At 43.4% G+C, this 25,763-nt stretch overlaps 1 protein-coding gene across 1 annotated transcript in view; it reads left to right on the forward strand.

Moving 5' to 3' along the window:
• The window catches only part of LOC124721131 (protein obstructor-E), a 59,020-nt gene extending 34,501 nt beyond the window's left edge, over positions 1-24,519 (forward strand). Inside the window, exons 2-4 of the mRNA XM_047245945.1 lie at positions 6,046-6,459; positions 15,264-15,471; positions 24,208-24,519. Of these exons, the coding sequence (XP_047101901.1) occupies positions 6,046-6,459; positions 15,264-15,471; positions 24,208-24,229 (644 nt within the window). The 3' untranslated portion in view covers positions 24,230-24,519. The remainder of the gene's footprint in view (positions 1-6,045; positions 6,460-15,263; positions 15,472-24,207) is intronic.
• The last annotated feature ends 1,244 nt before the right edge of the window (positions 24,520-25,763 follow it).

Genomic DNA, 25,763 nt, shown 5'->3' on the forward strand with positions numbered 1-25,763 from the left:
TCTGTACACTAGGCATCACAACAACGTTTCACCAGGCAACGCCGGTCAACTGCTGTTTGTGTATGAGAAATCGGTTGGAAAGTTTGCTCATGTCAGCACGTTGTAGGTGTCGCCACCGGCGCCAACCTTGTGTAAATACTCTGAAAAGCTAATCATTTGCATATCACAGCATCTTCTTCCTGTCGGTTAAATTTCGCGTCTGTAGACCGTCATCTTCGTGGTGTAGCAATTTTAATGGCCAGTAGTGTAGATGTAGGTGAACTTGCGAAACCAAAGTCATGGATTTAAGTCCTCTTCCAGGAAACTGAATTTCTCTAACGGTGCTGCAGTCAGTTATCAAAAGCTTCGTAAGGAAAATACGATGCAAGAATATAGTTAAATGTCCCGAAGTCGACTTCATTAAAAATAGACGACTAACTTAGAAGAACAAGGGCGATAGAGTAAATGAGCGGTCGTCCACTTGGAAGAACCATACTGCCATTCATATGATGTACCTCAGAGAAATCCTAGGAATCTAAATTCGGATGGGCAAGTGAACATCAGTCCACCAGAGTACAGTACAATGAATGTTTCAGTTGGTATTCACGTTTTTATTCTAATACGTGCTCCGACGACTATCCACATACACATAGCACCACAACAAGTGTTAAATAACTTCCTACGAAAGGAAAAATCATTAGTATCCTTGAAACATAAACCTGCGTAAGCGTAGGTGGGCTCTCTTCATGACTCTTAGAAAACTGTAGAAATGATGACAAGAGCAAATAATAAACTGATTTAAAGAGTATTTCTTCACACATTAGCTTCTTCTAAGCTCTTCCTTACAGCGTTTTGCGGCAGTGAGCATCAAAATCTGCGTTGTCCACGGGCATCGCGATACGCCGACTTCCTTAGAAAACAGTGTGACTAGCAGAACACTTGTTTGCTTTCGCCAGGGACTAAACATAAGGCAGTCAGTGGGCAAACTCTCAGGCCAGGTTGCTGTTCATTTCGCAACGTGAAGAAAGTGACAGTGTTTAAGCGAGACGTCGCTTGCGCAGTCGTCGAGAGTTCACCGTATAGAAAGCGCTTAGCTGCCTTGTACATGCTAAAAACCGAAGCTAACCGCCAACATTTTTTCATTCCAGTAATCTCCTCAATACTTCCTGAATGGGAGAAGCTAGAAACATTTCAGTTCAAGTCAATCGAGCTAAAGATGGCTCATTACATATGCGCGTAACTGGTCATCTCTGCACCCCTCCCCCCCCCTCCCCCCACCACAATACTCTGTCGTGCTTTGGCAGACTTGCATACTACTTTCTGTGGCTGTCTGAATCAACCATCCCGTCATAGATGACATCAGGTATGATGTTCTTCGAATCCACTCGATTAGAAAGGTAGTGACGCTTCATAAGTTCAAGTGGCTCTGAGCACTATGGGACTTAACTTCTGAGGTCATCAGTCCCCTCGAACTTAGAACTACTTAAACCTAACTAACCTAAGGACAGCACACACATCCATGCCCGAGGCAGGATTCGAACCTTCGACCGTGGCGGTCGCGCGGTTCCAGACTAGCGCCTAGAACCGCTCGGCCACTCCGGCCGGCGCTTCGTAAGTGCAGATTACTCATGAGGAGATTTTATCTAGAGAAATTAGACGAAAGCTATTGCACGACGTAATGTTACACCAACTTCGAAAATGTTCCAGCGCATCCGCCTGTGGTTAGTTTTGCAATAGTATGTTCAAGGTATGGACAAAAATATGGAAACACCAAAAACACAACACTAATACGGCGTAGAAAAATCCGTTGGTATTAAAAACAGATTCCAGTCGTTTTGGAACGCACAAATACAGGTACTGTATGGTTTTCAAGGGAATCTTATACCATTCTTCCTGCAAAATAGTAATGATGATGGAGGTGGATTGCGATCACGCACCCTTCTCTAGCAATTATAACACAAAGGCTCAATTACATTGAGATATAGTGGCGGCGGTGGCCTGGTAGATGCGGCAATTCATCATGGTGCTCATAGAACAAGTTGTAGACGATGTGAGATGTGTTAACAGTGGGCCTATCATCTTGGAACACAGCATCACCATTGCGGAACAAACATTGCATTATGCGATCGAACTGATCAGAAAAAATGGCCACATAAGCTATTGCAGTAATACGACCTAGCAGAGTAACCATGTGGCCCACCGAATACCGCGATATGGCTGTCCAAACCATCACCGAATCCCCGGCATGTTTCACCCTTGCGACGTAAACTCTGACAGAAATTGGAAACAGTGTAAAACAAGCCTCATCCTGTCAAATGACTTTCTTCCATTGCTCCATGTTACAGGTTTCATGGCTTGGGCACCACGTTTTCTTGTTAGGGGCATTTGCCCCACTAATAAATGGTTTTGAAATTCAAGTTCGCCTTGCAGTTCCGTGCTTCTGGAGTTCGCTTTATGTCTTTTTTGTGCTGACAAGGTCCGCGGGTGCGATATTAAATTCTGCAGTTCCATTTGCAGCTGTTGTCCACTTAGTTTTCACAGTCCCCTTCACTGATCGTCTCTCACGATCACTCAACACATACTTTCGTTCGTGGTGTGACATAGCTAGTGATGTTTTTCCGATTTCCCTGTGTGCGGTATAAATCTTCGATCGTTGCCCCTTGAAGTACCACACGCTTCGGCTACCGGTACCACCTATCATACGAACACCAACAATTCGCCCACTTTCGAATTCACTTATGCTTTCACAACTACACAGAACACTGTTCTGGCCATGAGTGACACTTACGACGTACTGAGGACATGGAACAGGTGCCGTTAGCGATCAAACACGACAGCACGACCTGCAGGATTGGCTAGTATCTATATTTAAGTTAAAGCATGCATTTTTCACGCTGTTTCCATTTTTTGTCCAACTCCTGTAAATTTCGCACAATGATGAATAAATATTCTCTGGAAGCACAGTTCCAATGTTTGAGTACTGAGGCATATTACGATATAACATATCCATTACTCAATATTAAAACACCAATTAGAGATACAGAGCAACTTCCCATCAAGTTTCTGTAAACATCATTAATTCATTGAATGAAAGTATCCTGCATCAGAGAATTAAGGTGATACTGACATTTCTACCTTTTTTAATGATCTTGGCAGAGAGAAACACGACAAGTACTCGCAATACATCTAACATTTTTAAGTGTAGCATTTTCTCAGCGTCTAAATAAAACTCAGACTAACGCGCAAGGGAGATCACCGCTGCAGGGAAGTAGAGTATGAAATTCGTGAACGCGTTCTTTAAGTTCGTCGTACGCTAATAGTTTAGTGGTTTAAAGATATGCAGTCTACAACATAAGTATGCTGACTATCATGATGTCTGAAATTTTCGTGGCTGCTATCGTTCGAAGTGTTTCGCAAGTATACGGATCTCACTCCACAACGTAACCTTGCATTGGTGTATAGTCATGTAACAGTGTGTTCCACTAACATCAGTCACTACGCGCCGCTCCCCCCGTCGGAGGTTCTAGTCCTCCCTCGGGAATGGGTGTGTGTGTGTTGTCCTCAGTGTAAGTTAGTTGAAGTTCGCTTAAGTAAGCTTAGGGACTGATGAACTCAGCAATTTGGTCCCATTCAACTTATCACATATATCCAAATTTCCATGCCCTATCAGTGACAGTCAGTTTCCAACCTGACAGGAATTGCTGCTTTCAGTTAATGAAGGTCCATCTCAACCAGTTTCAGAGCAAACGTTGCAAAGGAAACTGCATAAGAAAGTCATTTGGAGTCTGTTGCCTCCTATTGCTCACCGTGGTGCATAAAGATGCATACTTTCGCTGGGGCAAAAACCATAGAAACTACACATTAGCTAATTGGAGGCGTGTAGTGTGGGCCGACGAATCGCGATATTGCCTCTTCTCAAATGATACTCGACGTTGATTTCACATATGGCCAAATGAGACGCGCAGCCAGTGGAGGGTGTAGTTCAGGCCTGAGAGGGTTCTGTGATGTCTGCGGGCCGTTTTTTGTGCCATGACTTCAGCCCACTCGTTCAGGACATGATGAACACAACCTGGGCGTTTACTTCAATATTCTCGGTGCCGCACGTTTAGCCCTTTGTCCTGTATTTTTCATGATTGATATGTTGTAGACGCTTCCGTCTACCAGGATGACAACCGCTATGTTCACAGGGCTGCATGCATACATTTCCGGTTAGACGAACACTCAGGAACCTAACTGCACCTCTTCTGTCCCGCCAAATCATCCGATATGAGTCTGTACTACAGGATACACTGGTCAGCCAGAACGTAATGACCACCGAACTATTGTCGATATAAACCCGTTCGAGCGACAGCAGCGTCGCCTGGCGAGGAAGGACTGCTTGTCAGACACAGCACGCACGATGCATGTAGGCTCAGCTAGCGTGCTATACGTGTGTAGAATGGAGAAGCTGCGCGATGTATCTGAGTTTGATCGAGGGCATATTGTGATGGCCCGGACGCTCGGCACGAGCATTTCGGAAACTGCACGACTAGTCTGGTTTTGAGGAGTACTGTGATGAATGTCTTCAACACGTGGCGAAACCAAGATGAAACCACGTCCAGACGTCGTGGGGTTGTGCAGACATTCCTCATTACAGATGTCGAACGTTGTAGGCTAGGCAGACCGGTAAAACAGGACAGGCGGCTAACTGTGGCAACTCTAATATCAGACTTTAATGCTGGGCAGAGTACAAGTGTGTCTGAACGCACATTGCACCGAATACCCCGAACGATGGGCCTCCGCAGCCGACGACCCATGCATGTACTAATGTTAACACTACGATATCAGCAACTACGAGTAAAATGGGCATGTGACGATCGGCGCAGGACGTTGGCGCAGTGGAAGAGCGTTGCATGGTCTGATGAATCCCGATATATTCTTCATGATACCGATGAGAGGGCGCGAATCCGTCGTCTTCCAGGGCAACAGCTCCTTCACACCTGCACTGTGGGACGGAGACAAGCTGGCGGTGGCTCCATTATGCTCTGGGGAATATTCACGTGGGCATTCATCGGCCCAGTGGAGCCCGTGCAAGGCACAATGACGGCCAAGAAGTGGTAGCAGACCACATACAACCCTTCATGACGATCATGTTTCCCGACGAAAGTCATATTTTTCAACAAGATAATGCGTCACGTCACAAGGATGGGAGAGTGACGGAGTGGTTCGAAGAGCACAATGGCGAGTTCCAATTGACGTGTTGTCCTCCCAAGTCGCCAGATGTGAACCCTGTCGAATACATCTGGGATGTGACTGAACTTGGCGTCAGAGTCCATCGTCCCCCTCGCCAGAATTTACGGGAATTAGGTGACTTATGTGGTGGACAGATGTGGTGGTATCTCCCTCCCGCGATCTACCAAAGCCTCACTTCTTCCATGCCACGACGCGTCTCCGCTGCTATCCGTGCCAAATATGGACAAAAATATGGTTCAAATGGCTCTGAGCACTATCGGACTAAACATCTGAGGTCATCAGTCCCCTAGAACTTAGAGCTACTTAAACCTAACTGGCCTAAGGACATCACGCACACCCATGCCAGAGGCAGGATTCGAACCTGCGACCGTAACGGTCGCGCGGTTGCAGACTGTAGCGCCTAGAACCGCTCGGCAACACTGGCCGGCCAAATATGGACACACCGGCTATTAAGTAGGTGGTCATAATGTTCTGGCTGATCAGTGTAAAATATCCAGCGTTACTTGCAATTGCGGATGAAACATCCCCACAGTTTGGTAGCTCTACGGGATCTAATCATCAAAGAGTGGCTTCAGCCCGATATGGCATACCTGAAGAAACTTTTGAACTCTCTTCCTCAGAAGACTGAGAGCATTATCAAGCCTAGAGCGTGTGTTACACTATATTGGTGTGGTATATCCTGGGGCTGACTAAATTTTGTGCGGTGTGGTTATTCCTGCAAGGATCCTCAGTCCAAATCCCCTTCGACTCGATAAGCAATAGGGTTAGAGCTTTGCCTCGAATGCCTCGCGATGTTGACGGGAGTTGGAACTGTAAGCTCTTTGCCTGTTGCAGCGGAGGCGGGCGTGCTGCTGCACGTGCCCGCGTGCCCGGAGCCGCTGGGCGTGCAGACGTACCCGCACCCCGACCTGTGCGACCACTTCTTCCTGTGCACCAACGGCACCGTGACGCTGGAGCAGTGCGAGAACGGGCTGCTGTACGACGGCAAGGGCGCAGCGCACAACCACTGCAATTACAACTGGGCCGTGGACTGCGGCACGCGCAAGGCCGACCTCACACCGATCAGCACGCCCGGCTGCCTGTACCAGTTCGGCATCTACCCCGACAGCGCGCAGTGCAGCACCACCTACGTCAAATGCGCCTTCGGCGTGCCGCACCAGACGCCGTGCGAGCCCGGCCTCGTCTACGACGACAAGACCCACAGCTGCAACTGGCCCGACCTGCTGCTCGACCAGTGCAACCCTGAAGGTACGTTCGACACCTTCCACTCATTCTTTTAGTCTCCTGCACCTCTTCTGATCCAAATGCTGACAACAGTAACCCATTAATACAGAAAACTGTGACCAGACACTTTTTAATATACGAGGGTCAATTAAAGAGACAAATTGGTCTGGGAAAAAACTGTTAGCAGGGCAAGTTTATTACTTTTATTGCTTTAAGTTGGCATTACTGGGATGAGCCCTGATCAGCTGATGTATCAACATTGTTATGTTTATAACATCAAAAATACATTTGAAGATGGCGAATCAGCTTCAAACGTCCACATCGGTTGAACAACGTTCTGTTAGTTTTTTGCTTGCTGAAGGCGAGAAACCAGTGAATGTATACTGTAGAATGTCTAAAGTTTATGGTGAAAGTTGTAAGAATCGTGCACATTTTTACGAGTGGCTAGAGCAGTTCAAAAATGGTAGCGACTCAGCAACTGATGAACACCGTTATGGCCAACCAGTTGCAGTTTCATCACCCTCACTTGAAAGTCGAATTGGTGACATTATTCGTGCCGACTTCCATGTGACTGAGAAAATGATGGTTGATAAGGTTCAAGTTAGTACTTCTACAGTTCATAACATTATCTGTAACAAGCTCAAGTACCGCAAAAGATGTGCAAGATGGGTCCCAAAGGAGTTGATGCGGCTACACAGGCAAACAAGGTTGAGAGTATGCACAGAGCTAAAGGAACGTTATTAAAGAGAAGGTGAGCACTTCAACAAAATTTTGACTTGTGATGAAACTTGGGTTCACTGTTACGAACCAGAATTTAAAAAAAGCATGGAGTGGAAACACACCAACTCACCTGTCAAGAAAAAATTCAAAACCCAAGCACCAGCAGGAAAAGTCATGTTGACGGTGTTTTGGGATGCTGAAGGTCCAGTTTTTTGTGATTATCTCGAAGAGCAGCGTACAATGAACAGCATGTACTACTCGGATTTGCTTTTAAAAAAGATGAAGCCATCCATGAGAGAGAGACGACGTGGATATCAGAGGACAAGACAACGCACATCCTCATATTGCTCATCTACCCCGTGAAACCAACGAAAAATTGGGCTGGGAAGTATTGCCTCATCACCCTTGCAATCCTGATTTAGCACCGAGTGATTTCCATTTGTTTGGTGCTGTGAAGGAGGCATTACGTGGGAAGAGGTTCGAGAACAACGCGGACGTGAAAAAGTTTGTGGGAAATTGGTTCAAACATCAAGATAAAGAGCTCTTTGCAGCCGGAATAAAAAAGGTTATAGCCCATTGGAACAAGTGCATAGTTGTTCGATGGTATTATGTTGAAAAGTAGAAAAGGTATTGTTTTGTAAAAATAAACGTTTTTTTCTTGAGAGAAATTTATCTCTTTAATTATTGAGTGACCCTCGTATTTGCTTATTCCCACAAACCGAGGAGATACTTGACTGAGAAGTAGCGGCTCCGGTCTCGTAAACTGACATACGGCCAGGAGAGCGGTGTGCTGACCACATGCCCCTCCATATTCGCATTCAGTGACGCCTCTGAGCTGAGGATGACACGACGGCCGGTCAGTACTGTTGGGCCTTCACGGCCTGTTAGGGCGGAGTTTAGTTTAGTTTATTCTCACAAACCGTTTTTATAACCTTTTCAGGCTCATCTTCAGATGGGACGCATTGAAGTTACATCTTTATTTCCGTAGTGTAATGTTAGGTCCTGCCTTGTGGCAATATTAGAAGTATTTCAGTCACTGTCATCTTGATAGATTCCCTTTCAATTGCCTATTGGCCTTAAGTTAATCAATTTTCACTATAAACATAAATACTGGTTGTTACCGTAAATCGGCCTGCATCCAGCATGTGCTTTGCAACTGATGTGGAGACTGAGCCAAAGTCCTCAACATTGAAAATTCAGTATTTCACGGAATAATGTAGGTAGAGAGGTAAACACTGACACACATGCTTCAAGTAACATGGGGTTTTACTGAAACAAAGAAAGTGCTCAAAATGACTAACAGATCGCACTTCATGTGATACGAAATCAATAATTATCATAACAACTGTTTTTTAGCAAAGACAATGTTCTTCATAGCAAATGCTCAACATGTCAGCCGTTAATCACCTGTCGTCGAAGGATAATGTTGTGAACAGCATTGTACAGCGTATCGGTAGGGATGGTGAGAAATTGGCCTCAGATGTTGTCTTTAGCATCCCTAATGAGATCGAACGATCGCGGTAGACTTGCAACTTCAGGTAGCCCCACGACCAATAAGCACACGAATTAAGTTCTGGAGACCTGGGAGGCCGAGCATAAATGAAGTGGAGACTCAGCACCTAATCCTCACCAAACGTAGTGCGCAAGAGCTCTTTCAAACATGTAGCAATGTGGGGTAGAGCGCCATCCAACATAAAAATCGTACCTTCCTGCAGGTGTTTATCAGCTAGGCTAGGGATGATGCGACTCTGTAACATATGGGCATACCTCGCACCCGTCACGCTGTCAGTCTGAAAATCATCACCCCGCATTTCCTCTAAGAAAAAGGGTCCGATCACGGCTGATATGGTAAATCACGCCACACCGAGACTTTTTCTTTATGCAATGGAGTTTCCACGACAGTGCAAGGATTTTCGGTAGCCCAAATTCTGCAGTTCTAGGTGTTGGCAGATCCTCGGATTGTGAAATGGGCATTGTCGGTCCACAACACGTTAGACAAAAAATCGTCATCTTCCCCAATTCTCTGAAGTGCCCACACTGCAAATGCCCTCCGCGTCACAAAATCGGTAGATAACAGTTTGTGATGACGCTGGATTTTGTACGGATAGCATTGGAGTTTACGCCTTAGTGCTCTCCAAACAGCAGAGCGTCAATTGACAGTGCGACGAGCGACTTCACGAGCGTTGATTTCACCATGCGGGGATGAACCCCCTAAAGTTTCCACTTCTTCCTGAACTCTTCGAGAAGCAGTAGCACTTGTGTTTGGTTACCCATTACGGGGCCGATCGTCTGAAGAATCCATAGCTCCAGACTTCGTGATCATTTTCTTCACAGCGACACTTGTCACTGGACCTTTCCCCGTTCGAATACCCCCCTTAGGGCGATAGCATCATAAAGCTGCAGTAGCAGATTCTCCGTTTTTATAACAAAGCTTTACTAACAGTGCCTTTTCTGGTACCTCAACATGCCGCAACTGCTGGATTATCTAACTCCTTCTCTCATTACAGCTCATTTTATACACGATTCTCATTAACCGTGACTGACGTTTTGCTGTCCACCGCCATCTGTTGTCCAGTTTTTGCACTCATTGTTGGTTTCAGTATAACCCCTTGTCATTTCAGGCATGTGAATCAGTTTTTACCTCTCTACCTGTATTAATCAGTGAATTAGAGCATTTTCAAATGTTAACAGGCTTTTGGGTCACTGTCTGTGTAACAAAGATCTTCGCTCAATCCCAACCACTGAAATATTTTTTCGGAATACGGGGACTGCAAAAACGAACTTTGATGTCTTGAATTAAGTATGGATTCTACAGCATGGCCTAGCATCCCAGCTGCAGGCGGTCGTTTGAAACAATATCTGTAACAGAGTAGACAGAGAGAGAGAAATACACGTAAAATGTAACGCATGTTCGTATTAAATTTTCTCTATAATTTTTGGTCATTTTTACGCTAGAGCCTTGAGTCTTATGAATTAAAGTACACCCTAATTTTAAGGCGCGTCTGTGTGATTGTCTTGTAACTCAAAATGTCGTGGTAAACTTCCTGTAGACTCGGCTACATAGGGAAACATCTGGCGTTAGCTTGACATAATCTGCGTTTGGAAGAGAGTTTTCATTGACTGTTCGCGACCTTTACTGTCATTTGTTCTTGTCCGACCATCAGGTTTCATGTAAACTATCAAATTGGCGTTACTTTGTTTGGAGTTATTCACTTCGGAAATTGTATTATATAATTTGTAGATTCGGAGGCCCTGGAGAATGCACTAATTTTTGTCATAACATTCACGAATGAAAATTTATTTGAGGTGTAAGGTAACAAAAAATCATGATTGCTACTTGGCAAGTCTGTGGCGAGCATAGGAATTCTTACCACACTACAGTTTGTACAGTGTGTCCACAATCAACAACACATTATAACTCTGAGACATTAAGCGTATATATTCCTCATCTCTCTCTATTAGTCCACTAACGGCTCCTGTTGGAAAGCCGATATTAACAGCTGCGGGAGCGGCGTGTCCATCAACGAACACTAATACTGCCTTCCATGGTCGCATTAGCTAGAGCATACAGCACGGAATATTCATTTTTCATGTTAGGGTCCGCCGTCTTTAGAAGTTTATTGAAGTAAAATATTATTTTCTGCTGAGGTTGTTACTATTTGCAAAAACTGGGATTTATTTCGTCATTACTGACCAGTTTCTGGTTTGGAAACTATTTTGAGGTGAAATTTGCGTGTAGATTGGTGCAAATTTGCGCCATAAATCATTCCAAACATCAGATTTCTTTTTCTTGAGCACATAAATTCACCAAAGGCATAACTGACGTATCTAATAGCAAAAAAAAGCCATGCATCTTAAAGAGTGCAAATACTTACTTTCGTGTAATTGTGACTTGTGAGACGTTCGTCTGCTAATGCATGCACAAAAAACACTTTCGGTGCATATGTTTAAAGGCATTGTACTCGAATAAAGTTTATTTTACTTTCCCTTTCTCTCAATCTGTGAATAAAAACGATCAAATTCCTTGTTATAGAGGAAACCGAGGATGTGAACGGCAGATGTCTGAATCGATTGACGTCAGCCTCAGCCTGATTCTTAGTCCTTTACCCCTCAAAGTCACATTTCCTATAATCTATCTTCATAAGTTTTGAAGGTTTCGATTTAACCTATTTTTCAGTAGCAAATTTGGTTTTGGCCAACGACCTTGCCGCAGTGGTAACACCTGTTCCTGTCACATCGCTGAAGTTAAGCGCTGTCGGGCTTGATTAACACTTGAATGGGTGGTGACCATCCGGTACGCCGAGCGCTGTTGGCAAACGGGATTCACTCAACACTTGTGAGGCAAACTGGAGAGCTACTTGATAGAGAAGTAGCGGCTCCGGTCACGAAAACTGACAACAGCTGGGAGAGCGGTGTTTTGACCTCACACCCGTCCATATCCGCATCTAGTGACACCTATAAGCTGAGGATGACACGGCGGTAGGTCAGTACCGTTACGGTCTTCCGAGACCTGTTCGGGCGTGGTTTAGTTTACAGTTCAATTTGGTTTTAATGACTCCACTTACTGTAAATAAAAAAATATTTTCCTGTCTTTGATGGTACTGATAAGGGAAATCCCCCATCGCAACCCCCTTAGATTCTGTAGTAAGATGGCGCAGTGGATAGCCCATCAAAAACTGAATACAAATCAAGCACGAAAACAGAATGAACGTCCAAGCACAAGATGTGAAACATCGAGCGGTACACCTGAGCGACGGCTTCCTGGTTTTGTGGACACGGTGTTGGACAGCAAAGTGGGAGATTCAGGTTCAGATCTCCCTGCCCCCGATTTTTTTTTCACAAAATTATGAACTGTCCGTCTGGTCATTGACACGTCTGTTCTCTCCTTGTGCGGAAAAAAGATTTTGCTTTATTTCTTGACAGCTATACAGGACAGAAGGATCAGGCATTGTACAATTTTGCTGTGGGAGTGGGATGTGATTACCGGTCCTCCATATTGCACACCACTTGTGCAACCGATAGATGTGTTTGGCTTTAGAGAAGCGAACTACTTTGTGAAAAGACTCTACGATTTCGCGAAGCTGCGCAGATAGAAAGAGCAGTATTGTTCACGTGATCTTGTGTCTATTATCGGTGGCCAGGCTCTCACACACAATCAACTTCGCTCTCCGAAATTTCAGGAAAAGTTCAGATTCGCTTGGACATATGTAGATTCGAAGGTGACCACGTGGAAAACTTCAAAAACGTTAAAAAAATAGGTTTTGATAGAGCACTGGGAAAACTATGTGACTGTGACACTGTTGCGTTCATTTGTTGCAACTTATGTGGCAAACTGTTATATTTTCATCATTTCTTTGGGAGTGATCACATTAACAATCATACAAACACCGAAATCGGGCAAGGAGGCATATCTCACTCACTCACCAGGCGTACAAGCTAGGTGCGTCGATAATAGATTCCTATCATATGACACACATACTGTTACCAGTGTCATGTATGACACACTAGACGTGTTTATCGAAGGTTTCTGTTGATTTGCTGCGTTTTTATGAAACGTTTGCGGTTTTTATTTGAGAGCCACTTTTTTTTCTGCTGGTAGAGTAGCTGTGCGGAATCAACTTTCATTATAGGTCCCTTCCTTACACCTCGCTGTTGCAAACTGACGTTACACCACGACATAGGCACGAATTTCAGTACACCGAACAGAAACATCAATGATCGGACGAAAAGGTCATAATTTTGTGAAAAAAATGTGCACGATGGAAATTTGAACACTGTGACCACATAACCCCGACACCATGGCTCTACGGAATCGGTCGATGTTGTACCTTTTGATTTGGAACGTTTATTTTTTCTATTTTGCTTCTTTTTTCCTAGTTCGGTACACCTTCCTTTTTTCATGCTTCATCTGTGTTCAGTTTTTGACGGGCAGTACACTGGGCCATGTGACCACTATATCTGAGGGGCTTGCGATGGGAAGTTTCCCTTGTCAATAATGTTTCGAAACGTTCGTGCTAGCTTCCATGTGTCTCAAATTATTTCTTAATGCACTCAAGTCTTATATTTCAGAGGGCAATAATCTTTGCAACATCTTATGGCCTGATGGTATTGCAATGTTATGCTTCCTCAGTGTGTTGTGTGTGACGTATTTTGAAAACTGTTTTCCCTACTTTACTGTTATTTTCTTTTATGGATTCCCAGTAAGAAACGTACGGAGAAGACAAACACACGGAGGGCAATAGCACGACTGCCATCTGCATTTATATAGTTGTGTTTTTAAATTTTTAAATTCACTGGTTTACAATTTCATACTTTACAGATTTCTAAAGTCATTTTACACCTAAAATGACTTTAGAAATCTATAAAGTATTTTGATATGCTTATTTCGGAAATGCCAAGGATGTCTCTCTAGAGTGTAAGATTTTTCACAAAATAATGATGAAGACTCAGAAAATTAATACTAATCACATATATTTAAAAAAGTATATAAAAACAAGGTAAAATAACACACTTTTAACAATATAATGAAGTATTATGTTCTTCAGTACTAATACAGAGGTAAGCATCGTAATGTGTCCTCTTTTCCCCCTTAACTGTGTTTCGAAATTTTTCTTTTGTGCACTGCATGAGGACATTCCATGTGCAGCGTCTAGCAATAATCAGCTATCATGTGGCATCCCATCGACCATGATACCCTCGTCCCATTTCTTTACACACTTGATGGAACGTTTCTCCCTATTTCTCACTCACAGCAACTAGATTTTATTGAGGATAAGCTGACATGGGAGCCCAAAAGTGCAGCTTGAAGCTCACTGTGTTATACAGCACGTTTTTACTACATACTTGTAATCAGTGATTTTGAAGTTGCTCAGAAACTTGTTGATAATTTATTTAAAGTATATCCAAGCTGACCTATCAATGTCTTTAATTTTATCTCAAAATATTCCGTCCTGCGTTACATTCCGAATGTCAGATCCGATTTACTTTGACGTTTCCTCATCGTTCGATAGAGTTTTAATACACTGTTTCATAATTTCAAGTGTTGTATGAAGTGGAGGCAGGATTTTTTTCCATCAAGTAATCGAATAGTAAGTTTTTCCCTCCAACGTAAGGCGTTTTCCTTTGTCAGATTTTCCGCGTCCAGTTCTGTTTCTTTCAGGACCATCGCATAGCGAGGTAGTTGCCTTACAGACTATGAAATGAAACAACTTTTTGTAGCAAATAGCACTGCAAAACATCACAAAACAATACTGGCGTTATTATGATGCTTATGTAGGTAGCTACGTTTTGCGTAACATACCTCACAGAGATTCTCAACTCAAACTGCATGTGACTGAACATTTTAAGTACTGTACCTGAAATCAGTATCCACAAATACAACAGACAACAATATTTCATTGTTAACTAGTGATTCACACCCTAAGACAAAAAGAAATAAATTACAACAATTTCAGAAAAATTGGATGATTTATTCAAGAGAAAGAGCTTCACATATTGAGCAAGTCAGTAACGCGTTGATCCACCTCTGGCCCTTACGCAAGCAGTTATTCGGCTTGGCATTGACTGACAGAATTGCTGGATGTCCTCCTAATGGATAACGTGCCAAATTATGTGCGATTTGCGCCTTAGATTGTCAAAATCTTGTTGTTGGTAGAAGGGCCCTGCAATTACCGACCCATTCGGGTAATTCCTTCGTGGTGCGTCTTACAGTGTATATAAAGGACTTCGTAAAGAAATCTTGCGAGGAAATAATAATTTTGATTAATTTTGAAGTTCTTGTTTTAATCGGCAGTTGTTAAATAATTTGGTTTCCATTTATTTGCCCTTTGTGAAACAATGTTCTTTTCTCTAGTTTTTCTTATTAAGATATTTTTGAGTGCCTGTATGTGTCATCGTGTGTGGTTCTAGATTTTGTTTTGTTAATAAGCATAATTTAAGTCTTAGATATAACAGGGTAGCATATTTCAAAACTAGATGATCAGCTGGAGCTCAAATGCATATTACAGCAACAATATACATGCTTTGCGACTGTTACCGAGACGAATTCAGTGATATTCTGCCACCTGCGTGTCAGCAGACGTAACTGTGTTACGACTCGATTGTTGCAGCTGTCGTGGGCTTCAAGTGCCCGACCAAGGTGCCGTCCAACACGGTGGCGGCCAAGTTCTGGCCGTACCCCCGTTTCCCCATCCCCGGAGACTGCGGTCGCCTCATCACGTGCGTCAACGGCTACCCGCGCCTCATCTCCTGCGGCGAGGGCAAGGTCTTCGACGAGTCCAGCCTCACCTGCGAGGAGCCCGAGCTCGTCCCCAAGTGGTAAGAGAGCAGTCGTTAAAACGCCCATCAGTTCAAATTCCTGTCCAGCCGTCCAGATTTAGTTTTTCGTCGTTTCCCTAAATCCCTCGAGGCAAATGCTGGAATGGATCCTTTAAAAACATACGGCCGATTTCCTTCTCTATCCTTCCCCAACTCGAGCTTGTGCTTCGCCTCTTATTTTAGTATCCCCACCTACAGCGGGTATGGACAGCGACTCAGACATGCGACCCCTCGCTACTACAACCGCCGACTACAGCTACAGACCGGTGTCTCACTTGGGCCGCGCCTCTTGCACAGAGCTAGGGCAGAGATGTGGGCAGTCCTCCATTGTTCCGTGCTGTGTGAAGTACTCAGTCTGCCATCACAATGCCACAACACAACTATCCCCTTTTGTTTGTGGGCTGTCTTGTTCAAATGTGTGTGACTTCGTAAGGGACCAAACTGCTGAGGTCATCGGTCCCTAGACCTACACACTACGTAAACTAACTTATGTTAAGAACAACACACACCCGTGCCCGAGGGAGGGCTCGAACGTCCGGCGGGAGGGGTCTCGCAATCCGTGACATTGCGCCCTAAACCGCGCGGCCACTCCGCGCGGCGGGCTGTCGTGGTTTCATTACTGGTGCAGGAGATGGACAGTAATTTGGAACCCTCAAAAGCACAACACTTTACCATACCTAATTCAGTGCAGGTAAGACGTTGGCTTTCAAAACACCATCCAGTCGTTTCCGAATGAATGGACACAGATCCTGACCGAGCGAGGTGGCGCAGTGGTTAGTACACTGGACTCGCATTCGGGAGGACGACGGTTCAATCCCGCGTCCTGCCATCCTGGTTTAGGTTTCCCGTGATTTCCCTAAATCGCTCCAGGCAAATACCGGGATGTTTCCTTTGAACGGGCACGGCCGACTTGCCGGCCGGTGTGGCCGTGCGGTTCTAAGCGCTTCAGTTTGGAACCGTGTGACCGCTACGGTCGCAGGTTCGAATCCTGCCTCGGGCATGGATGTGTGTGATGTCCTTAGGTTAGTTAGGTTTAAGTAGTTCTAAGTTCTAGAGGACTGATGACCTCAGATGTTAAGTCCCATAGTGCTCAGAGCCATTTGAACCATTTGAACGGCCGACTTCCTTCCCCATCCTTCCCTAATCCGATGAGGCCGATGACCTCGCTGTCTGGTCTCCTCCCCCAAAACAATCCCAACCCAGATCCTGTATGGTTTTCAAGAGAATCTTATACCATTCTTCCAGCAAAAGAGGGGCACTTAAGGTAAGTATGATGCGGGTGGACAGTGCTCACGCGCCCTTCTGTCCAAAATGGACCACAAAGGCTCAATAACATTGATATCTGGTGACTGTGGTGGCAATGGGAGATGTGTAAGTTTGTCTCAGCGCTCACAAAACCAGTCTTGGAGATGCGAGCTATGTGAACAAATGTGTCGTTTTGGAACGCAGCAGCGACAGCACCATTGAGCAACAAACATTGTTCCATGGGATCTTCCTGACCAGCCGAACTGGTCACATAATCCTTCTGATTAATGCGGCATCGCAGAGTAACCATGGGGACCCTTGGAATACCATGATATGGTTAACCAAATCTTCATCGAACCCCCGCCGTGTTTCACTCTTGGGATGTAAATTCTGACAGAAGCTAACAGGGTAAAACAAGACTCATCAGACCAAATGACTTTCTTCATTGTTCCATATTCCAGGCTTTACGGCTTCGATACCTCGTGTTCCTTTTACGGGCATTTCCTTCACTGATAACTGGTTTTGGATTTCCAGCACGCCCTGCAATTCCCTGCTTCTGGAGCTCCCGTGGCGTTGTTTTGGTGTCGATAGGTTTCGCGAGTGCATCGTTCAGTTCTGCAGTTGCTTTTGCAGCTATCGTGTTATTTTTCGTCACGATCATCTTCAATGACCGTCTGTCACAATTATTCAACACACACTTTCTTTCGTGGTGAGGCTAAGCGGATGATGTTTCTCCGCTTTCTCTGTAAGCGGTGTCACTCTCCTATACGATGCCTCTTGATACACCAAAAGCTTCTGCTTCCTTTGTTACGGAAGCAGTCAGCATACGAGTACCAACTGTCTGCCCACATTCGAATTCACTTAGCCCCGACATAATGCACTCACAACAACACTGAATGCTCTTCTGACCACGAATGGCGTTTACAGCGTGTTGAGGTCAGTGTACAGGTGCTACTCATGGTCAAATATAACAGTACAGCTTGCAGGCTTGGCTAGCGTCTGCGATTATGTTCAATCATGCATTTCTCGCGGTGTTTCCACATCTTTGTCCAACCTCCATATACGAGGGCTGTCCAGAAAGTAAGTTACGATCGGTCGCGAAATGGAAACCACTGGGAAAATCCGGTAAAGCTTCGCACAGATGTGTTGGTCAGTGTCTCTAGTATGCCCGTCAATCGTGTCGCGACGCTCTTTTCAGTTTTGAGTGAACAGTGAGCACGTAAAGATGTGTAGGGAATATCGTCTCCCGCCAAGCATGAGGGCCCGGTTAGAGATTTCGCCTGTGTCATGCAGCCCACATAACACAACTGTCGAGCAGTTCCTTCTTCAAGCCAATTCTCGGCCGCACACCGCAGGGGCAATGAAGACGCTCCTGCAGCGTTTCCGATGAGAAGTGTTTGATCACCCACAACACAGTCCGTAATTGGCTCCCCCTGAGTCTCATTTCTGCTCACAAAAACCGCTGGCCATGAAAACAAAATTTTTCGACAGACAACGAGCTGCAGACCTGGCCGAAAGCACAGGCGGCTGCTTTCTATGACGAGGATATTGGAAAGTTGATACAACACTACGACAAAACTCGAAGTTGGAGGGGCGACTATGTAGAGAAGTAGGTGGAAGGTGTACCTAACTGTCGCAAATAAAATGTTTCTGGTTTTCACTGTGGTTTCCGTTTCGCGACCGATCGTAACTTACTTTCTGGACGGCCCTCGTACATTCAGTGTGCAACTTACGACGACTATTTACGCTTGCGCGTCGATCGTAGACAGTAAACTTATGACCTCTTCATTGATGGGACATTAAATCCTAATTTCTTCCCTACCAACAAACTTCGATATCAGCCTTTCGTTATCCGTCCAGTAGATTATCAAACATTACTGATAAAGACTCTTAACACACACTGTCAGGAAGAAGTGTCACTAGCGAGTTACTGGCAGTGATTGGAGCACATTACTAATAAATCTTAGCTGTGTTTTTGCAGTTTTTGTTAAAAGTGTTCAACGTGTTCCCTCGTGGCTACTATACAGACACTGAAACTGTAATCATGTTTGTCTCTCAATGCACGTAACACATTTGTATCAATCTGCTCGAAGGCATTGCCAATGAGAGTTCATAGTTCTAGCAGGTGTACTGGCAAAAATGCCACAAACAATAAGAAGGGAGAACCGATAGAGGTACTCAAGGTACCCTCCGCCACACACCGTCGGGTGGCTTGCGGGGTATGGATGTAGATGTAGATGTAGATGTACAATCTTCTTTGCCTTCGTAAAGAAGTCACAAGTAGGGTGAGCGCTGAAGCCTTTATGGAAATCTCTATCCACTGTCCCACCACGAACCATCCATAAGTTTCCCAATGTCGTGTTTAATAACTCATGGTAGTCGAGGTGGACTTGGGTTGAGACGCTATCCTGTTGACAGATGAAGACCAGACTGTCAGTCTTTAGCTCCGACTAGAGACAATTTTTCAGTACACACTATCCGATGTGAAGTATCCGGACACCCCTATATGATGTGAAACTAACCACTAACTGTCATACCATTATAAAAGGAAGCGGGAAAAACTGTGTTGTCAGATGAGAATTAGTAACAGCAGAATGGGCCCGTCAGAAGTGCTCAGGGACTTCAAACGTGAAATAGTCGTTGGATGACACCGTAGTAACAAACCTACCAGGGCTATTTCAAAACTTCTCAAGCTGCCCAAGTCGACTGTTGGTGATGTGATTGTGAAGTGGAAGTGCGAGACAACAGCCACAGCTAAACCGAGACCATACAGATCTCATGTAGCGACGTACAGGGACCATCGAAAACCGCGGAAGTTGGTTGTAAAAAATCGCAAGAACTCAGCGGATTGATTCACTCGTGAGCTCCAAAGTTCTCTCAGCACTCAAAATAGTACTATGTCCGTGCGTAGGAAGTTAACAAGAATGAGTACAATGGTCTAGCAGCTGCTCATAAGTCACACATTTATGTAGTCAATGTTAGCGACGCTTGAGGTGATGTAAAAAGCGACGTCACTGGACACTAAGTGACTGGAAACAAGTAATGTGGACTACTGATTCATGCTGTATCCCGCGGCAGGCCAGTGGAAGTGTTTCGATTTGACATCCTGGAGGACACTACCTGCCGTAATGTTCAGTGCCAACAGTGAGGTAAGCCGGAGGGGCTACTGCGGTATGGGGCGTTTTTCATGGTTAGGGTGTGGTCTCATTATTGTACTTAAGAAAACGCTTAATGGGGAAGGATATGAACACATTTTACAGCATTGTGTACTGCCTGCAGTAGAGGAACAGTTTGGAGACGATGACTGTATCAGCATGACAACGCTGACTGTCATAAAGCAGAATCTGTGAGGCAGTGGTTTGTGGACAGTAACATTCCTGAAATGGACTGACCTGCCCAAAGTCCCGACCTGACCCCAATGGAATACCTATCGGACGAGCTGAAACGTCGACTTCACACCAGCCAACAGCGTCGAAGTATGGCTGCGGCTGTTGTGGAAGAACTGACTGCCATTCTTCCATAGACATTCAGGCACCTCATTGAAAGTAACCCCAACAGAGTTCAACTATGGACATACCTTGTGTTACTGTCCACTAATAGATGTCCAGAGTGGATTTTCTGCGTGCCAGATTTACTTATTGTTTCAAATCGCTGTACCATTTACATCCAATGACACGTTTCGAACGAAAACTATACTCTTTCATTCTTCCACATTCTGTTGCACTCGTGTAGAAAACTTAAAATGAGTCACTTTGTGCTCGTGCTTTAGTGGTTGTGGTAAATGCGTGCAGTGAGGTTTCTGCTTCATTAGTCTCCTCACGATTTTCCAAACAATCGTTTCTGGATTGTTCAGTCTCAGATTCCTCTATTCATCGACTTCTGTGACAGATCGAAGGACCCTTTTTTATGGCAACGGATTTAACATTCGGGAAGAGCGAGGTTCAAACATCCTATGACTGTCCAGATTTAGAATTACCGTTACTTACAGAAATTGTTTGGAGCAAATACCGGAATGATTCCTTTGTAAAACTTACGCCAATCTCCTTTCCCATTCTTATCCTATCCGAGTCTGAGTTCCGTCTCTTATGATCTCCTCGCCGACATGACACGGAATAGTAATTTTCAATTCTCTCCTCACTTCTGTGGTTTACGGAGAAAACTCGTAAGCACGACTCAGCTGTTTCGATAATCACTGTCAGTTGATCTGTTGATTTCTCCTTAAAGAGGAATTCCGTAAGTGGAAGCCGTGTATGTCATTACTGGATGGCACTCGGTTTATTTTTGTAAAACCTCGTTCTAATTCTTATTGCACTGTTGCTAGAGAATCCTCCTAATTACACTCAGGTATGATGTAAGCTTTCCTAGCACCCTACGTCGTCTTTACTGATTGCTGCGATCTGATGAAAGTAAGGAATAACTTCTGCAGCAGAGCGATTTTTTTTAATGTCTGAGTATGACTACAAAGTTCCACAACATTATGTGAAAACACTAGTAGAGTGAGATAGTTAAACAACTTCAGTCAACTGTAATAATCTTTTGTATTTGTAACAATAATCATGGAAGAAACGTCCGATGTGCAAGGAGTGATGTCTCAAACAGAATTTGAGAGAAATACACAGGTGGTATTAGTGAGTCAGAAAAATGTGTAGAAATTCAGCTACAATGAAAGAATCAGATTGTCGCAACGAGCAATCCTACGCGAGAGTCACTACGGCGGTTCAAAGAGGTAGATATACAGGGTGTTACAAAAAGGTACGGCCAAACTTTCAGGAAATATCCCTCACACACAAAGAAAGAAAATATGTTATGTGGACATGACTCCGGAAACGCTTATTTTCCATGTTAGAGCTCATTTTATTACTTCTCTTCAAATCACATTAACCATGGAATGGAAACACACAGCAACAGAACGTACCAGCGTGACTTCAAACACTTTGTTACAGGAAATGTTCAAAATGTCCTCCGTTAGCGAGGATACATGCATCCATCCTCCGTCACATGGAATCCCTGATGCGCTGATGCAGCCCTGGAGAATGGCGTACTGTAATACAGCCGTCCACAACACGAGCACGAAGAGTCTCTACATTTGGTACCGGGGTTGCGTAGACAAGAGCTTTCAAATGCCCACATAAATGAAAGTCAAGAGGGTTGAGGTCAGGAGAGCGTGGAGGCCATGGAATTGGTCCGCCTCTACCAATCCATCAGTCATCGAATCCGTTGTTGAGAAGCGTACGAACACTTTGACTGAAATGTGCAGGAGCTCCATCGTGCATGAACCACATATTGTGTCGTACTTGTAAAGGCACGTGTTCTAGCAGCACAGGTAGAGTATCCCGTATGAAATCATGATAACGTGCTCCATTGAGCGTAGGCGGAAGAACATACTGACGAAACTAAAATGAGCTCTAACATGGGAATTAAGCGTTTCCGGACACATGTCCACATAACATATTTTCTTTATTTTTGTGTGAGGAATGTTTCCTGAAAGTTTGGCCGTACCTTTATGTAACACCCTGTATGTGACAAGCTAGAAATGTAATTTAACACAAGATGTCACAAATAAGCATTAATTCCTGTGTAATACCGTCCGTGAGCAGTTCAATATAATATACTGGAAATTACCGATGTTGGTTCCCTCTAATTTTTGCTTGTAGGATTCAAGACATAACACGGAAATTATGTGTGAATGTAACTGCTCATAAAAAGAGGAATGAGTCATATTTACTGAACCTATTTCGCTTTCTGTTAAAGTAAACATTTTCGGCAATGTAACGAAGAGGTAGTAGAGGTAGTACATATCCAGATCGAAAACAGCTTTTCGCCTTCGTTCAACAAATGCAAATAGGACGAGACGCATTCGTCAGGAGCCCTATAAAGTCCGCAGTACTGGGAAGCAGTCAAACTGGAATTACTCAAACTATGGCGTAACTTGTTTCAATAAGTGTTCTTAATTTTAAGCTACACAGCTCACCTTTTTTTTAAGTTATGCGTGTAAGTGACCATAACAAGATGTTTAAATTTAATAACGTAGTTAAACAGAATTTGAGGCTGAACATACTATTTCTTTTTAAGGAATTTGAGGATTTTAGATCTCTATAAAGCCCAGCATCTGTTTCGGAATTCCGGGGAGAGAAACTAAATATATGTTTGACGAACATGAAGAAATATTGTGAGACTGGGCTCTACTGTTGCGTGGACAACGAAGTCTAAGAGAGAGCAAAAGCTCGAACTGGAGAGTAAAGCACGAGGACAAAGTGACTCTCTTCTATGCGAAATTTATACGGAATTTTTTTTGTATCGTGCTCAAACAGTCATTGATTTTTTTAATTTTTGTATTTTAAAGGAACTCGGATTTTTCCATATTAAATAAAACTATAACACCTTTTATTTTATCAAATAAGTCTTACCACTTTTCTTTCAGTGTTACGTGGAAAACACGATTTAAATGTTGGCTTTGGCTTAGCTGGAAACCAGATATCGATCTTAGAGTGTTTTGTGGGAGATTATGCATTAGAGGTAGGGTATTTCTATTACCTCTTCTGCAGTTCTTCATGACGTGAACCATCGAATTCAATAAGTGTTGGTCATATGACGTATATTATTGCCCGTAAGATTTACGAGTGTCATAAAATGATCAACGATTTTTATGTTCTCGCGTGATGCAAGGTTCTTACGTTGATCGCATTTAACATCTACCATTTTCAGCATAGCGATATGATGAGCGTATTTTTTCAGTTTGCTTAAAATAAAACGTGTCAGTCTGCTCTTTTCTTAATAACTCTGCAATTATGTTGCCAAACAAGCTGACACTTTCTCATGTTCTAGTTGTGTGGATGTCATATGTTGCAACTTCAACCCTGTGACGTTTCAGCATACAAAGTTCTTATTTTAGGATGGATTGGATTTTTTACTATGGAAGACCAATAAATCAACTGTTTTTACAGCTGTTAGTGACTATTTAATAGATCTGGATGTCTCAGATGTGAAAGAGACACTAGCTCAGGATGTATTACAGTGAAATATAGCGAATTCTCTAAATACAATCGAACTAATTACTACATTTTTAGCTACCAAATTCCAATTGTAGGAGTACTTTGAAATACTTTTGCTCACGTATTCGATGGAATTCATTTAAATGGTTTTCTACATTCGAAAAAAATATAAGAATCGTTTATCGAAATTACAATAAAAGTTCTATTCCGGCAGACAATTTTTTTCTTTTATTTCTGCTCATTAAGATAGAACTGTACTCAGTACATACATAGAAGGAATATATACAGTTTTTATCTCAAAATTATATATAAGTTACTCTTTTCAGTGAAATAACGTTCAAAATATTGAATTTGAGTTGACTTAAAGAAAGAAACAGCTTCTTTTTAAATCTTTACTGAACAGCTCTCTAGAGTGATTATGATGATGAATGTTCTCAATCTTGAGTTATAAACTTTATATCGGTGTGAATGGTACTGATGCAGTTTGTGTTTGTTTCAGCGCCAACTACCTGAGGAAGTAAGGCAACCGTCTGCAAATATTCTGGAGCATGCTGCTGTGCGCCACACCTTACAGTTAATTTCTTAGAAAATGTGAAAATATATTACCACAAAAAATTATTTATGATGTTCAAAATTGCGTATGTAAAGTCCTAACAGATTTTATGACTGCAAGAAATTCTCCCAGAATAATGTAATTATTGTACAAATGTTGTCGTCTCTCTAGAATAAGTACTGTATATCTGGTTCAGTGGTATACACTAATGTCCACCGAATAAAGTTCTTTACCCAATTAACTACCGTACAGCACCGACTTCTTTGTGTTTTTATTTTTATGAATTTTTGTTTTGATTGTCTGTAAGTACTTATCTGTGGTAACTGTTTTGCCTGACGCATGTTGAATACAATATTTTTCCTCTTCGGAACTTCTGTGCACATAGTCAGTATATAAAATAGTAGCCAGTCGCTAAAGCATTCCCACTGAGCTAGTACCTTCTCAGGAATCTTGTGCAGGAAACCTAATCGTGTAGGGCTCCTTTCAGTTTAGTGACTTCCATGGCACATTACAGCGTTGCTATTTTTGTACTAAACTATAAAAGCACGGAGAATGAGAAATTCCAGTAAATGCAGGGTTTGGAGGGTAGTATACTAATTTTTGAATATCCAATTATTACAATCGTAGACTGCAGAAATAATTTTGAAAATCTCTTAGAAAATTCTCGTTTAATTCTTTCCTGATATGAAATGAAAAGTGCAGCTTTCTTTCATGTTATTCGTGATGTAGTATGCATCTTAGAACAACTCGGAGAAACAACGTGTGATGGGCAAACTATAATCATGTACAGAGAGGTTGCACATGAAATGATGGATTTGGTAATGGAAATGCAAAAAACAGCAATTTAAATGAAATGAATTTGTAAATCAGATTGTACATCATGCAAAGGTAAACGCTCTTCCAAAAATGGCTTTAACTCAGTCGTGACTTCGGTGAAAAAATTCTGCACTTTAGACAAAGCTGTAACATTGTTGTCTCAGTTACAAAACTCACCCGGTGTTCACATCAGTACCGTAATCTACACACTTTCATTGCCCTCTGAGCAGATGTTTGGTCTGCTGCAAATGTCTACTACCAGTGTCACCAATGGCTAGTTGATACTTGAGCAAAAAAAAACTGCTCCTAGAAAAAGGGAATGGACACTCCGTTTGGAGAACACTTTGCCTTCGGTCGCCAAATACACACCGGTGGGCAGCATCCTCGGGGACGCAGCGTGGATGGGGCCATAGGTACCATGAATACATTACTGCTCGTGTTGGTGTGATCTCTCTCACCATGCTGAACGAGTAACCCTCGAGGATACTTGCGCGTTACCTCTACCGCTCATCTTTTGCTGTCTGAGAACGTCCATTGCACTATAAACTTACTGACTTGGGATGAGTTGTATTAGAAAGTTTTAGGGGTAACCACCGAGTGGGCTGCCAGCGGTTTACACCGTATCCCAAAAGGGAACTCGGACATTAATGACTACTATGCGTGGCCCGACATCTCAGACAACTGCC

Source organism: Schistocerca piceifrons, chromosome X (genome assembly GCF_021461385.2).
Source record: "Schistocerca piceifrons isolate TAMUIC-IGC-003096 chromosome X, iqSchPice1.1, whole genome shotgun sequence".
Taxonomy (NCBI): domain Eukaryota; kingdom Metazoa; phylum Arthropoda; class Insecta; order Orthoptera; family Acrididae; genus Schistocerca; species Schistocerca piceifrons.